This window comes from Electrona antarctica, assembly GCF_951216825.1.
Source record: "Electrona antarctica genome assembly, chromosome: 19".
Classification (NCBI taxonomy): domain Eukaryota; kingdom Metazoa; phylum Chordata; class Actinopteri; order Myctophiformes; family Myctophidae; genus Electrona; species Electrona antarctica.
Genome location: NC_136800.1, coordinates 36,068,991 through 36,084,657, shown reverse-complemented (window position 1 = coordinate 36,084,657; position 15,667 = coordinate 36,068,991). Strand labels below are relative to the sequence as shown.

The window sequence follows — 15,667 nt, the reverse complement described above, 5'->3', positions numbered from 1 at the left end:
TTTTAGCCCGTGACCCAAAAGAGAAATATGATGTCTCCCTGGGACCCAAACTAGTGAAAAGAGCCGATCTACAAGATCACAGCGCATCGCTTCGCGCCACATTGTGATCGCAGTACTTGCGCGCTCTGCTTGCGCTAGTAATGAAGATATTTGAAGCGCAGACAGGATTGAACACTAAATGCAGTGCCAAAAAACACATCTGGGCTTGGCTAATGTCATTCCAAAGCCTATGACCAAAGATGTGACGAGACAGCGCCTGATCGGCCAGAGTCGTTACATTTAAACAGTCAGTTGTCTGAGGCGGGCTCGGCGGCTTTCCAAAAGTGTGGTGCCGGTTTTAAAGAAAGACATTATGGCTGAGTCAGACTGAGTGAACACTGAACACACACCTGGGCTCAGATCAAAGGGGCCTATTTGGAGAGACGAGCACAGTGATAAATCTCCCATCCCGGCTCCATGCTGTCCATAATAATGATAAGCATTCACACACACACACACACACACACACGCAATATGCAGTGACCGTAGCGCTGATGCAGACCGGTGACTCACATTGCAGGAAGTGGTTGGCGTGGTGACAAGAGGAAGTGACCTGTGGCGCTTAAGTGCGTGTTTGTGTGTCTCCTTGCCTGGCTGCGTTTGAGTCCGTCACAGTCACAGGATCTCATATTCCTGTGTGTGTCTGTGTGTGTGTGTGTGCTTGTGTGTGTCTGTGTGTGCCCACTCAGACAGACGCTCATGTGGGTCATGTCTCAGTCTGGTTCACCAGCCATACCACTTGGTGACAGTAAAGATGGCAGACGAGTCGACCCAAAAAAGGAATGTAACCGTTCTTGTGATTTACCAGCCACACACTGCTGTTAACTTACAGCCTCATATGAGAGACCGTACTCGCCTTAGTTCCTTCAAGAGACTGCAGTTTTTATTAACAAGCTTGGGCGACACATCCCAGCCATGTTATTACAAAGTTTCATAGTTATCTGCGACCTTTGGTTGCAATTATTTTCATTATAATGATAAATTATCATTATTATTATTGTTATTATTTCCATTAGGCCTACAATCATAATTCATATTTTAGTTTTTGCTATTTAGGCTCAATTGGTAGCTTTTAGGAAGGCCACTCGACAAGCCCTTTTAGTTTTTAACATTTCTTTCCTTTATTTTACAATTTTTTTACAATGTATACATGTGCAAATAAACTAAACTAAACCAAACTACTGTTGTTTCTATTCTTAATCAGAATTAAAGTGGCTGGAACTAAAGTCGACGGCAGACAAATAGAAATCCCCAGCGTGCGGCTGGAAGCAATTGGTAATCTCTGTTTGTTGCATCAGGATGCAATTGAGACGGATCATTAAAAAGAGAGACAACAATGATGATGACATGGACGTGTCTGCACTGTGCAGTGACGGCGGCGGTAGTCACAGCGACTTGGCTGCAGCACAAATGATTTCCACATTTGAAAACCAAAAGCCATAGAGTTCACCAGAGAGACACTCTGCGTGACAGAGGACTAGACACCCGTAGAATGAGAAGAGAAACAGTCACGCGGAAAGAATGGAAAGAATCAAACACACACCAAAAAGGACCAGACAACTTGTTTATATGTGCAGTTGCATTGAAACACAGACTAGTGCTGCACGATTCTTGCTCAAATGTGAATCTCAATTTGTTTTTCTCCTGAAATCACGATTTTCACACGATTCTCTTTTTTTCCATGAAACTATTTATTGTCTGCTGAATTGTTGCTGAACTTCATGTGGCACCTGGAGCCAACTACTGTGGCTTTAAACAGACAACATCAAAGTGCTTGACTTAACCCTCTCTTAAAGTCTCTCTTGTAGCAAAAACATAAGAGTAACTCAAATGAACTGGATTGCTGCACGATTCTTGCTCAAATTTAGAAATGAGATCACATCTTTTCTAGAATCTTTTTTCGATTGTGCACTAATACAGACACACAAACCAACTCCTTTACTATGTTTCTGCAGCTCAAATGTGTACATTCAATAACTTAGGATAGATACTAAGTTATTTATTGTAACTGGAGGTCATCGACCTAAAAGGATCGTCTACAGTAGCTTATACAGCAGAGACTGTATGGGTGGTGGGGGACGGGTGCTGCAGAGTAGACACAGAATAACAGGCTTCTATTTAAAGGCTACAGATGCACGTTTCGGAAGCCCTGAGGGACTCCTGAGAGCCGAGGAGGCTTATACACCTGGGTGCGTTTGTACGACGTACACGTGTGTGTGTGTGTGTGTGTGTGTGCCGGTATATTAGTGTGTCTGTGTGTCCTGTGAGAAAGGCCAAGGAGAGAAAGAGAGGCCATCCCCATGCGTGCTGTCGCTGAGGGTGGGAATAGTGAATAGATATTAGATAAACACACAGCGAGGCAAGGGGAGGGTGGTGGGAAGGAGGAGGGGGGGTGGTGGTAGTGGGGACTCCGGGGAGGGAGGGATTGAAAGACATGGACCAGAAAATGTTTTCAATGGTCGTTGCAAAAAGTCTGTTTACCCGATTCTTGGCTTTTAGGGCTTCGGCCCCCTTAGCAGCATCAGTGAGGGGCCCCCCTGCTGTGATAAGCAGTTACAAGGAATAGGGGCCGCAGCTACAGCGGCATTGTGGGAGGAAAAAACGGAAAGGAGAGAAGAAAAAAAAAACAGCTTACGGGTGTTTGATGTTACTTGAGCAAAGGTGAGGCTGCAACAACATGAATGGCTGGAGGTGCAGATAATAAGTTAGCTGAACCAACCAGTGGTCTGCTGCATGCGCTCGCTGTCCACTTTGATCTGCTGCGTAGGCTGAAGCCTGTACCAAAACCACCAGAACAGAGAGCCCTGGCGCTCTGGTATCGGCAACGCTGTTCTGCACCATTAAGCACATAATGGCCTATTTGGCAACACCCCACCCCACCCCACCCCACCCCACCCCCCTCCCACACTGCACCATGCGCGCACACACACACACACACACACACACACACACACACACACACACACACACACACACACACACACACACACACACACACACACACACACACACACACACACACACACACACACACACACACACACACACACACACACACATGAAAAAGCAGAATGGCGTCCATATGGAAATGACAGAGCCGTTTACCGAAACACGCAAATAAATTAGCGGCAAAGTGGAGGGATGGGGATTCCTTTTAATTGCGCCCTGTGTTTCTTTTTTTCCCTTCTTCTTCTTCTTCTTCTTCTACACCCGCCCCCCCCCCCCCCCCCCCCCCCCTGATTTCCCTGTGTTTGCATCATGCATAATGTATCAGCAGAGTGGGCAGCTCGGGTCCTAATGTGTTGTGGATGTGCCGAGTGGCGGCCCGGCGGGACGCGTGACACGCCTTTGATATCCACTGTTTATCTGCCTGTCTGGAAGAACTGGGGCTGTGTGGGAGGGAGAGGGAGCGAGAGAAAGAGAGAGAGAGTGTGTGCTGGCATTGTGTGTGTGTGTGTGTGTGTGTGTGTGTGTGTGTGTGTGTGTGTGTGTGTGTGTGTGTGTGTTGCGCTCGCACGTTTGTGTTGTTTATGCTCAGGCTTTGAGTCTGTGCAAGTTTGCCTTGTGTGTGTGTGTGTGTGTGCGCGTGTGTCTCTGCTGTGTAGTGTATGATGGCGCGCCTATGGAAAGCAGCACTGCCGTCTCTCTGGGTCTCTCCATTTATATCTCCATTAATCACCGTTCCCACTGGGAGAGGGGGCACAGAGGAGCCTTTCAAATGCAAAACGCACTCTCTCCCTACTTGTACACAGCAGACACATACACACACACACACACACACACACACACACACACACACACACACACACACACAGGCTGGCAGCCCCTTACAGTACAAGACTGTCTTCCTTCTCCTGTCTCCCACACCTCCCTCCATCCATCCATCCATCCATCCATCCCTCACTCCTTCCCTGACCGTCTCCCACACCTCCCTCTATCCATCCATCATCCCTCACTCCTTCCCTGACCGTCTCCCAGGGAGACGAGGGGAGACGGCGGACAGTTAATCTTCTCATCAAGCATGTCTGTCCGTTAATTAATACCAAGGCTGCTCATTATTCTTGGGTCTCGTCATGTACAATTTTTTTTTTAAAACTCCACCGTGTAACCATCTGACGTGACCATCTATAGAAGCTCACAACGTGTCACGTCAGGTCTCAATGGGACAAATGAAGGCTAAGGATTTGACAGTGTTATATAGGGACTGCGGCAGACATCCAAACAGGCTTGTCCGGGTCGGGGAGGGAGGAAGGGTTTGTTTAGTCTATGTGTCTACTGTCTGCTGCCTGGCTGCCTGGCAGACGTGGCAGAAGACCAGCCTATCTGAGCTCATGTCAGTCCCACGGCCGAGGACTATCTCCACCTCCCCTGCCAAACCAGTCCCACGGCCGAGGACTATCTCCACCTCCCCTGCCAACCCAGTCCCACGGCCGAGGACTATCTCCACCTCCCCTGCCAACCCAGAGTCCCACGGCCGAGGACTATCTCCACCTCCCCTGCCAACCCAGAGTCCCACGGCCGAGGACTATCTCCACCTCCCCTGCCAACCCAGTCCCACGGCCGAGGACTATCTCCACCTCCCCTGCCAACCCAGAGTCCCACGGCCGAGGACTATCTCCACCTCCCCTGCCAACCCAGAGTCCCACGGCCGAGGACTATCTCCACCTCCCCTGCCAACCCAGAGTCCCACGGCCGAGGACTATCTCCACCTCCCCTGCCAACCCAGTCCCACGGCCGTGGACTATCTCCACCTCCCCTGCCAACCCAGAGTCCCACGGCCGAGGACTATCTCCACCTCCCCTGCCAACCCAGTCCCACGGCCGAGGACTATCTCCACCTCCCCTGCCAACCCAGAGCCTGGGAAATGAGCACGAATAACCTACGTAATAATAATAATAAATTATTTTTTTTTAAAAAGGAAAAAAAGGAAATGGATGTGAAGTGAGTCTGAAAGACAAAGTTTTCTTTAAAGGCCAGAGAGAGGCATAATCAAGACATGGTTCTGCAGGTCCGTTGTGGAACTGGTGCTAAACTCAAAACTGAAGACAACACAGAGGCCCCTTGGCTTGGCCCCACCCACTGGGGGCCCCCCTTTTAGCCCATGTCCGACATGGGGGGGGGGGCTGAGGCCCAGTATCCACGCAGCTAGTATCCCGTCTACATGGGCATGTCAGCTCAAGACACATAATAGACCCAGGGGTTATTCTGAGCATGCATTCAAGGATCAGATTTTCTTTTTTTTATTGCGATTCAATGTTTGTTTGGGCGGTTTTGGAAAAGCACACAAAACAGACAGGGAAATATGCACAGCGGTGGGGTGAGGCGAGAGAGAGAGAGAGAGAGAGAGAGAGAGAGAGAGGACAAGCAAGCACCCCCAGGGGAAAAACTGCAGTCAGACGGAACGTGATTGGACGATCAGGAGGGCTGTTCCAGACGCTGTGAAGTTAGTGTTTCACTCACTGAGAGAGAGGGGGGGAGAGAGAGAGAGAGAGAGAGAGAGAGAGAGAGAGAGAGGCCCAGGCCCCCATAACTACCCACACTAGATGTGGGCATTGCTCGTTTTCAGGGTGGGAGAAGAGAAGCAGAAGGCAGAGAGAGTGAGAGAGAGTGAGAGAGAGTGAGAGGCTGCTGCCGTGACGACTCTCCCTCTCTCTCACGTGCCTTCTTCTGCTCCCATGAGAGGAGTGGTGTTTTCACAGTCAAGTGTCTGTCTGTCTGTCTGTCTGTCTGTCTGTCTGTCTGTCTGTCTGTCTGCCTGCCTGCCTGCCTGCCTGCCTGCCTGCCTGCCTGCCTGTCTGCCTGTCTGTCTGCCTGTCTGCCTGTCTGCCTGCCCTAATTTTCCTGTCTGGAAGAGCCTCAATGGGTTCTCAGATTGGGAAGTGCCTGACCAATGCCAGATATTCCCGATCCCGAGGTCGACCACCGCAATCGTGTTAGTTATACATATTCTACCAGACAGATTCATCAAAATTATAATATTTTATTCACAAATAAAGGGGTGTGTGTGTGAGTGGGGGGGAATTGTGCATATCGTTGATGTTGGTGGAATTTAAAGTAAAAAATCGCAGATCTACAAGCTCAAAACGTTTGTGTGACACTGTACTATGTACTACTACTGTAAGTAGGGCATTCATTTATGAAAAAAATAAATGTAAAGTATGGAGATATTAAAGAGATTTCTGCCCGACAACAAGTAAGTCCGAACACAGACACATCATCCTTATGTAATTCTGGTTGTGTCCTTGTGACTGAATCGCATCATTTCACTCTTCTCCTCTTTCTTCCGTCACCATCATCACCCCCCCCCCCCCCCACCACCCCCCCACCCCCTCCGGTGTCACTAGACGACCCGCCGCATCCATCAAGGTCGGGGGGCCGTTCAATCAATACCTGCCATCTCTCCTCCGCGTCCGACTCGCAGACGTAGCACACAAGTGGTCCTTTGCTTATGTAACCATCGACTTATCGGGTCATTTGGCCGCTTATTTTGTTACCGTCCTGCTAATTGGGGCCCCCGGGGGCGTATTGTCTGCTCGGAAGAAGAGAGGACACACGTGGGTTTTTATCGTGCTGGAGATCGGTCTGGCTTTTTGGACGAAGAGGAGAGAGAGGAAGAGGCGCTTAGGCAGTAGGATGACGAGGAGTGAGTATGGGTGTGTTAATAATGACATGACGACCCGAGGGCAGGGGGACACTACGAGGGCAGGGGGACACTACGAGGGCAGGGGGACACTACGAGGGCAGGGGGACACTACGAGGGCAGGGGGACACTACGAGGGCAGGGGGACACTACGCGCGAGTCCCCCCACGAGATGGGGGGACAGGAAGGAACGGGAGAAGTGGCGAGGAGATAAAGGGGAAGTAAATGAGAAGAAATAGAAGCGAGACGGAGAGAGAGAGAGAGAGAGAGAGAGCCACGGCAAAGCCAGAGTAGTGAATTATAAGCAGAGCTTGCCAAAACCCAATTAAATATCTTAGCCGACAGACCCACAGACGCAGAGAGAGACTGACAGACAGAGAGAGGGAGGGAGGGAGACAGACAGATGAGAACAGACAGCCAAGGAAACAGGCTTTCTGAAGTGCAGCTGCGCTGGTCTGCGGTAATGAAGTCACTGGTTTCCAAATAGCAAAGAAGAGGAAGCCGGCGAGAAGCAGCTGTCTGACGTCTGCACCGCAGCCACTGTCTCAGTCTCAGTCGGGCCGGGGAGACAACACAGAGGAAGGCTGTTCTCTCTGTCTGACGCTGCTGACTCTGGGCCAAGAGGCAAGGCTATAAACAGGACACTGGCGGACCCACAGACAGAGGCCCAATGGGGCACGCAGCTATGATGCCAACAGCGCTCCTCAGCTAGCAGTTAAATCGAACACTGTTTGCAAATTACGGACATAATATTGTCATGATGATTAGTTTAGCGTTTTACCCTTCATGAAAAAGTGCATGAATCTGAGATACCAACCCAATGGGTAGACTGCCTCTATTCAGACTGCTTTGTTCATTCTTTTCGTAGTGTATAAAAGATATGTTAAGTACTGCATATCTCCAGAAGATATATAATATTGCCCACTGCCCATTATTTGTAATAACCACCATGTCAGTTTAATGATCTCCTGGGGAGTTGTGCTGTAGATATGCTGCAACACAGAGCCATGTCATCGCTCATGTCTGATGACAGGCCATGTAAACATGTAGCCCAAACAGACACAATGTCCTTCCAGCTAGACAGATATTTCACAAGGGAGGAACAGATCATCGAGTGGGAAGTTCTTCCCTTTTAATCTAAAAGAAAGAAAGAAAGAAAAAAAAAGAACAGACCGATATGACGACACACTATCTTGTCTGAGGAAACGTGTGGACGCTCGTCATTCCCCTGAAGGACAAATGCACTCATTGTGTTTTAGGATAATGCAGTGACTCTGGAGATAAGATGTTTGCTTGCGCTGGTCCAGTGGCGGCATCTTTCTTGTGAGCTTTGTTTACACTGCAGGGAGCGGCCGGTTAGGTATAAACTGTACCTGAAGGCACAAAGGGCAGGTTTTTCTTTCCTATACGAGGGTAAAATGGGGTTTGAACTGCCCTGCTGCTTCTCACACCAAACACTCTCAACAGGATGCCATTACGGGTAGCCGTTTGGGAGAGAGGGAGGGCGCAAGAAACTTCCAGAAGGCAAGTCTTGTTCCATGTCTCCTGGCCTTGTGTGCCCCACCACCCCAACCCCCCGCACTCTCTCTGGAAAAAAGAAAACCTTGAACTAGCCGTCAATGTGCACATTGACACTGTGTGTAAATAAGGGCCCGTTGGGGTAGAGGGTCTGGAGTCGGGGTTAAACCAACATGCCAGGCCATCTCTCTCTCTCTCTGAAGGTATGTGTGGGGTGGTGGTGGTTGTTCTAAGAGCCCCCTGGCTGCCTGGCTGGCCTTTCACTAACATCCACTGGGATGTGGAAACTGTGAGTCACTCTGGCATAGCGCAGTGGGAGAGCCTAGACCATACGAGTCTGGAGGATGTTCAGGGTGAGAGACATGTCCGTCTGCTTCACTTCCTGCTAGCCCAAAACACACACACACAAACGCACGCGCTTTCCGCGTACATAAACACACGTTGTTTTTCCATTCAAACGCGAGCACGGTACAGAGAGGGGTGGGAATTTGGAAGAGAAGCTCCGTGTCCTGAGCATTGGGCCAACAGTACTGGCTGGGTCACCTTGTTCCCTGCATGGCTGCTGGCCTTTCACACGCTTGTGCATCCGCTCTGGAAGAGGTTCCTCTTCCAGCACCAAAAAGTCACCTGCTTCCTGCAGTCACGCAAGCAAGTGGCTTTCCAGGAACTTTGCCTGTCTGCGTGTGTTTCAAAGTGTCTGTACAGTACAGTACACCACTATGGCATGACTGGGTTTGTGTCTGTGTGATTGCGTAAAAAAGATTTCACTTCCACAATTACTAAAAAAAAACACCGTTGCCGATCAGGCCCTGCCCACAGAAGAATAGAAAAGAAAAAAATAAATAATTTAAAGAAAAAGTAAAAGTAAAAGAAACCCAATAGCAGCAGAGGGAGAAAAATCCCCCAGTGGTAGACGACACCTGAAAATTGTGGTGAGACAGTCAGACAGACAGAGGCTCCAGAGAGACTGGCGAGGTGTGAGACATAGAGACAAAGATGCGTCATACTTGCCTCCAGTTACCAGCTTATTGCATAGTGATGGCGGCACTGCGCGCACGCACGCACGCACGAACGAACGCACACACCCACACACCGCAAGGGACATTGGACTTGTCAAACAGGCCTATACTTCAGGCCTAGTAGGTGTATGAGGGTGTATGTATTTTCCTGTATGTATGTATTTACAAATGTAAATCCAGGTTCAATACTACAGTAACTAGTGTAGAAATCTCTAGTATTCTAACAAAATACAACATGAGACGCCTTGTGGAAAGAAATGCGATAATACGATAACGACATGGCCATAGGGACACCACGTTGATAGTGGTTAAATCTTAAGACAAACTAAACCTCTAGCCAAGAAACAGGGGGGGGGGGCTGAGGAATGCTGTTGGGGCGCTAGACGAGACAGCAGACGGCATTTCCGGCACACTCACACCAAGTTAAACACGACGCTGGGAGAAGGAGGGAGAGAGAGTGTGAGAGAGAGAGAGAGAGAACGGGAGCTTCTCCCATGGCTCGCATAGACATAACTGAATAGAATGGGAGCGGCGCTGGATTACAGTAGCGTGTGTGCTACACTCTCATACCTGCACACACTATAAATACACGCTCTCATCTCCTGCATGTCTGCTCGGCACACACATGCACGCACATGCGCGCACACACACACTGTGGTGGTGGCTTAACCCGCTGCCTGTCGCAGTGCTGCCCCCACTAAGCTCTGTGAATCAGGGTTTTGCGGTGGGGTTCACTTCCAGTTCAATCCCTTTTAAAAGAGAAACGTATGGTGGAAAATACTGTGATAGGTAATGTGTTCAGCATTCCCTCAAGATAAGGATACATTAACCTTTTCAGGATGGTGCACCTGTTTCCATATTTTAAGGATTTTCCTTTCCCTCTATGGTCTTGTTTCTACTGTCAAAGTCAAAAGCCAGGCAAACAAACAAAACAAAACAAACAAAAGCTTTCTGGATTGCTTGAATTGACAAAAAAAAATCTGTCAGTGTTCCAATGTCTCCTACTGTAACAAGTCAAACCACATCAAACGAAAAAACAAAAAATGCAAGCCAACCCCTTCCTGACAAAATACAACAAAAACAACAAAGAACAGCCAGAGTCCACTGTGGTCAGGGGGAGGTCATGAGACATATGCCCGTCAATGGCACAGAAACAATCTAGAGCTTTTTTACCCCCTACTGACCGCTGACTTTTAGAATAGGCTCGTTGGTACCACTGCTTTTTGTCCTCCAAAAATAATGAAAGAAATTTTAAAGCCAGGAACAGCCCACTCACACTCCATAGACTTCTGGCACGTGACACAAACTGCTAGTAGGGTAATTGAGTCATCGGCCTGTCTGTGATAGGTAGGTATACATGCGGACGAAGGGGCCGGAATATGGGGAAAAACAATTCCAGTTATTATATAAACATTCAAAAAATAAAATAGTGACCTTCATCTTAAAGTCTGCCAGTGTGAGGGCTTTTAAAAGTAATCATTGGCAATGATTAGTTTTAAAAGCCCTCACGTAGGCCAACTGATTGGCAAGTAATAACCCCCAGTTAAAAGGAGTGAAATGGCCCTTTTGTTCAATTACATTCCAAGCGACCCCTAGGTGACCTAAGGGAACAAATGATGCACTTCCCCTCTGCCTGCAGCCAGTTGGCCTGGCCTCATAAGATCAGATCGGGCCACGCATAATGTCACCACCTGTCCCAACTCCCAAGCCTCACTCACACATACTGGGTCAGTGCTGGTTTAAGAAAACACCAGCACTGATCGCGTCTAGTCACAGCTGCAGGACACAGAGAACATGGGGCTGGATCATTACAGAAAGGAAGTGGGGAGAACCAAGTACAACAGCCAACATGGAAAGTTTCAGAGCAAACCCAAACAGAACGACCACAGCTCGCATTGGCTCCTTTCACCGCAGACAACTAACAGCGACCTTGACAGCAAAAACCAAGACACGTGTTACCAAGACAAACCTGTCTGGTTTCATTTGTTAATTAGGGATGGACTTACTTTGTCTAGTGACCTCTTGAGCTGGTAGTGGAACTTCTCCTTGACCTCGTCTAAGAGCTGTTTGAGTTGGGGTTCCTCGGGCGTTTCCTGATACTTCCTGGCCAGCTGCAGGTAGCACGGCCATTTGGCTGAGTCAAAGCCCCAGTGGCAGGTCCTCTTGTCAGGCGATTTGTGCGAGTGCATGACGAACTTCTGTGGCGAAAACAGCAACTGGCACTCCACGCACTGGATGCAGGGTGCCTCGGGCTGGGTGTAGAACTGGCGGACAAAGAGACCCTGGCACTTTCCCAGACACTGGTGCTCGACCTGGAAGCTGGCCTCGCTCTCCTTGAGCAGGCCATGAGTGGGCAGCTTACCGCTGGAGTCGGCAGGCAGGGCGGCCCCAGGGCGCAACAGCGCGTTGCACAGCCGCTGGGCGTCCGTCAGGGTGATGAGGCCACAGGAGGGCGCGTTGAAAGGCAGGATCCCCAGCACCTTGAGGATATGCAGCTGCTCGCCGTCGCAGCGCGAACAGTAGACGTAGAGCTCGTCACACACGGCGTTGATCTGCTGCAGAGAAAAGTCCCGCAGCACAGAGTTGAGCACCTGGGGCAGACAGAGGCGCTTCTCCCCGCCAACAGCAAAGCACGATATGGACTCTCCCTCCAGCAGGGAATGGGTCAGCTCAGTGGAGCTGTCGCAGGGCACCAGCAGTGGTCCACCTCCCAGCACCGGAGGGGAAGACAGGGGAGCCATGCCACTGGCAGGGGACGCCTCATGTCCTGCGCGTGCTGAGAAGGCGGCCGGGCCTCCCAGGGAGCTCTGGCTGCTGAGGGTAAACTGGGCGAGCGTATGTTTCAGGCCCGGGCTCAGGTCCAGAGCTTTGGCCGAGCCGACCAAGTGCAGTTCGGCGTGGCCCTCCAGGTCAGCTTCGGACTCGCGCTCTTCCATCTGCTCCCTTTTCACCTTGGGGGTGCGGGGCAGGGACTCCATGCTGCGTCGCTTAAGGTTCATCTCTGCCATCGCGCGCTTCTTTATGGGAGCGTCATCCAGGCGCTCCCGGTAAAGTCGTTTCATGTTGCCCTTGAATGAGGTCAAGTCTTTGAAAGGCGTTTTCAAACTGGTCTGAGTGCTGGCCATGTCTGGGCACTGGGGTTTTGTCGTTCCGTCTGTCAGTTTGGCTGAGCTCCTCGTATATCCCTCCGAGTCTGTCTTTTCTCCTTATTTTGTTTCAAATGATACAAATCTTCTGGTACGCAGACACGTGCATGATGCTGATTGAAGGTCTCAGTGTTTTGGTCTATTTCCTACAGCAAGAAGAGAAAGGGAGTTAGTTAAGACTTAATTCTAACTATATGTAATTTATATGCTCTCAATAGAGAGAATACAGGAAATTATCTCATCAACAAATGTTGTGGGGCATGAAATACCCATAAGGATTTAAAATGTTTTATGGCTACTGGTGGTCGGGGGTTTAAGAGGTCAATGACTACTTACATGGACCACTAAGCCAAAAGGCCATTACCATACTTCACACAAACACAAGCCCTTTCAGTCCTTGTAATTGAACCCCAGTTGAATTTGCATCCAAGTTGTCACCAACTACAGTGAAACAAAATTTCCAAAGACAGAGTGCTAATTTTAACAGGTGGTGAAACCAGTTGGTAAATCCACTGCTACAGAGCCATTTTACCATTACACTGTGAACTATAGTATAGTCTATAAATTAAACAAATTAAAGCAACCTTCCCAATCCACTGTGCCGTCTACTGTCTGTGTCTGCTCTCCCCCATTTAAAACAATAAAAAGGACCAACAGCATTCATTTATTTGCTTGATTCAGTCATTACCTCCACCCAGCATGACACCCAGTAGTGTGGAATGAGGCATTTTGTAGTGCGTTATTAGGCTACACTTTCAGTCGTGAATGTTAACAGGAATAGCATGTAGATGATGGATGGCTACTACTGCAATATGACACCACCATTTAAAAATAAATTACAGATCGAAGGGATATTATTAGTGACTTTGAGGTTACCATAATGTCGCTCTGATCAAGTACGTTATTTGAGACTGATGCGATGATATTTGTAATTTGTTGTATTTCTGATCATGCTCAAATGTATCCAGGCAGCATATAAAACCACTCTAGAAAATCATGTGGTGCACATAAATTGTTGGTTTAGCTAACTGGATTTTAATACAGCAAGTTTCCCACAACAGAACCCGATACATGCAAAAAATAGCAAACTCCTCTACGGCGCATTTAGAATCGCTGCAATTAATCTCGTAGGCTATATATATATGACGAACACAACCACCAATGCAGGGGACCCCCAGTCAGTAGTACGCGAAGCTCAACCTCTCCAAACAAACCACATATGTTCCACCAAAACACTACAGTTTCCCACAACACCATGGAATGGATTATATGTTGAAAGAAACGGACGGTAACATTATGGAGTTGAGATGGGACGATCGTCTCCCAAGGACACCAAGAACCCCCCCCCCCCGTCTGCGGGTGAACTGTACTTCAGCCTCCCCCCGGCCAGCCAGCCACGACGGCAGCGGTATGCAGACACACCACTGATAATGACATTCACTGTCTACAGTCTGGCTCTGGTCATAACACACACACACACACACACGTCGTTACAAGTAAATCCTCGTGGGCGTTTATAGCTTTGTTTTTTGCCTCGTATTAATGTCACAATCACATAGAGACGGCTCGGCTCCTGTACATACACACATTACATACCCCCGGCCTCCCCTCTCCACTTGATTCCGTTTGGAGAGAGTGAAAACATTCAACATTTCCAATCAATAGGCGTTTGGTTCCACACTAAGATGATAGTATACCATATCACATCAGACAGAAGGAAAACACGGACGCGCACTGGGCTACGTGCTCGCTGTGTGAGGTGAGGGGGACGAAGGCGTAGGTTTTCCCACTGACTGTCTGACTGTAACTGGGAGAAATGTCTCGTCGTTTTTCCGCTGAATACACCACCACCACCAGTTAGTAGTAACATTAGCTAGCCGTCATGGCTACAACAAGCAGCACGTACAGTACAGCTAATAATAACCATAACCTGACAGCCAACTGAGCCAAGTGGACAACCGTGTCGCTCGCAATAAAAATGTTTTAAGCATATATATATATTTTTTCTTTTCCCTTTTTTTAAGCGAGCGACACCCTCGCGCGACGGACGGACCATACATGAGATTTACATACACTACAGCGCGCGTGTGTGTGTGTGTTTCTCTACCGCCGCTGTCCCCCCTCTCTCTCTCTCTCTCTCACTCTGCGGCATTTTAAACCCCCCCTCAAAACCAAGCGTATTCTGTTATATTCTACCATCACTTTACGACCACCACCAACGTCCATTGAAAACAAACGGAGAGAGAAACCATGTCTCTGTCGCCAGTAAACACTTGCCTGTAAACACGGGTGTGTGTGTGTGTGTGGCTCCGCTCCTCCGCTCCGCCGTGCTGTATACAGTGTAGTCCGGCCAGGCTCTGCTACGGTACTGAGTGGCTGAGTGGAGCGCTGCGTGCTGCGGCCAGCCCCGCTCCGCTCCTCCGCGTGACGTCACTGCCCTGGAGGCACGGGGCTGCTCTGCTGCTGACGGAGACGTCATGCGGGGGGAGGCTTGTCTGTCTGTCTGTCTGTCTGGGTTTTAGCAGGAGAGCAAAAGAAAGTATAAGAAGAAGACCATACACTACACGGTTCAATTCAAACTAAGGAGCTTTTATTGGCGTGAGAAAACACCGTTTTACATTGCCAAAGCAAGTGTTAAAACATTGATTGATTGATTGATTGATTGGTTGATTTAATTTTTTAATTACAGTTTGTAGAATGGATATGCCTACAGGCACTAAGACTTGTTTACATCAGGGACCTCCATTTTCAATTCATCAGAACATTTAAAGATGTAGGCCTACAAATAAATACCTAATAGATTGTAGATACATAATAAATACATAATAAAAACAATTTAAGATTTATTGTGTGTGTGTGTGTGTGTGTGTGTGTAGTGTGTGTGTGTGTGTGTGTGTGTGTGTGTGTGTGTGTGTGTGTGTGTGTGTGTATAATAGGTTACATGATGTATTTATTGAAATCGTGGCAAGTCGAGGCCTTTACATATATATTTTTCTCCCTGTAGTTGTGTATTGTTGGCCTTTCCCTTTCACAAGGTGCTAGTTGTTCTCACAGGGGGTGTGATGATTACACCCTTCATTACAGCCCCCCCACCCCCCACCCTCTCAGTATCAGATTGTCCCGAGCCACCCCATCCCCCACCACCACACTTTCTTTTTTTTTTTCTTTTTTTTGCTTTCGCCTTTATTTTATATTTTTTATAGAGGGACAGACAGTAGGCTGACAGGAAATGGGGGAGAGACATGCAGTAAAGGCCGCCGGGTTCAGGAGTCGAACCCGTGGCACACTGCCAGACTCGGACTACC

At 48.8% G+C, this 15,667-nt stretch overlaps 1 protein-coding gene across 1 annotated transcript in view; it reads right to left on the bottom strand.

Annotated features, from left to right (window-relative positions):
- Nucleotides 1-14,763, bottom strand: part of skila (SKI-like proto-oncogene a) — a 43,922-nt gene extending 29,159 nt beyond the window's left edge. The window contains exons 1-2 of the mRNA XM_079530515.1: nucleotides 14,640-14,763; nucleotides 11,223-12,508 (exon numbers count right to left, since the gene is read on the bottom strand). Of these exons, the coding sequence (XP_079386641.1) occupies nucleotides 11,223-12,341 (1,119 nt within the window). The 5' untranslated portion in view covers nucleotides 12,342-12,508; nucleotides 14,640-14,763. The remainder of the gene's footprint in view (nucleotides 1-11,222; nucleotides 12,509-14,639) is intronic.
- Between the last annotated feature and the right edge of the window lie 904 nt (nucleotides 14,764-15,667).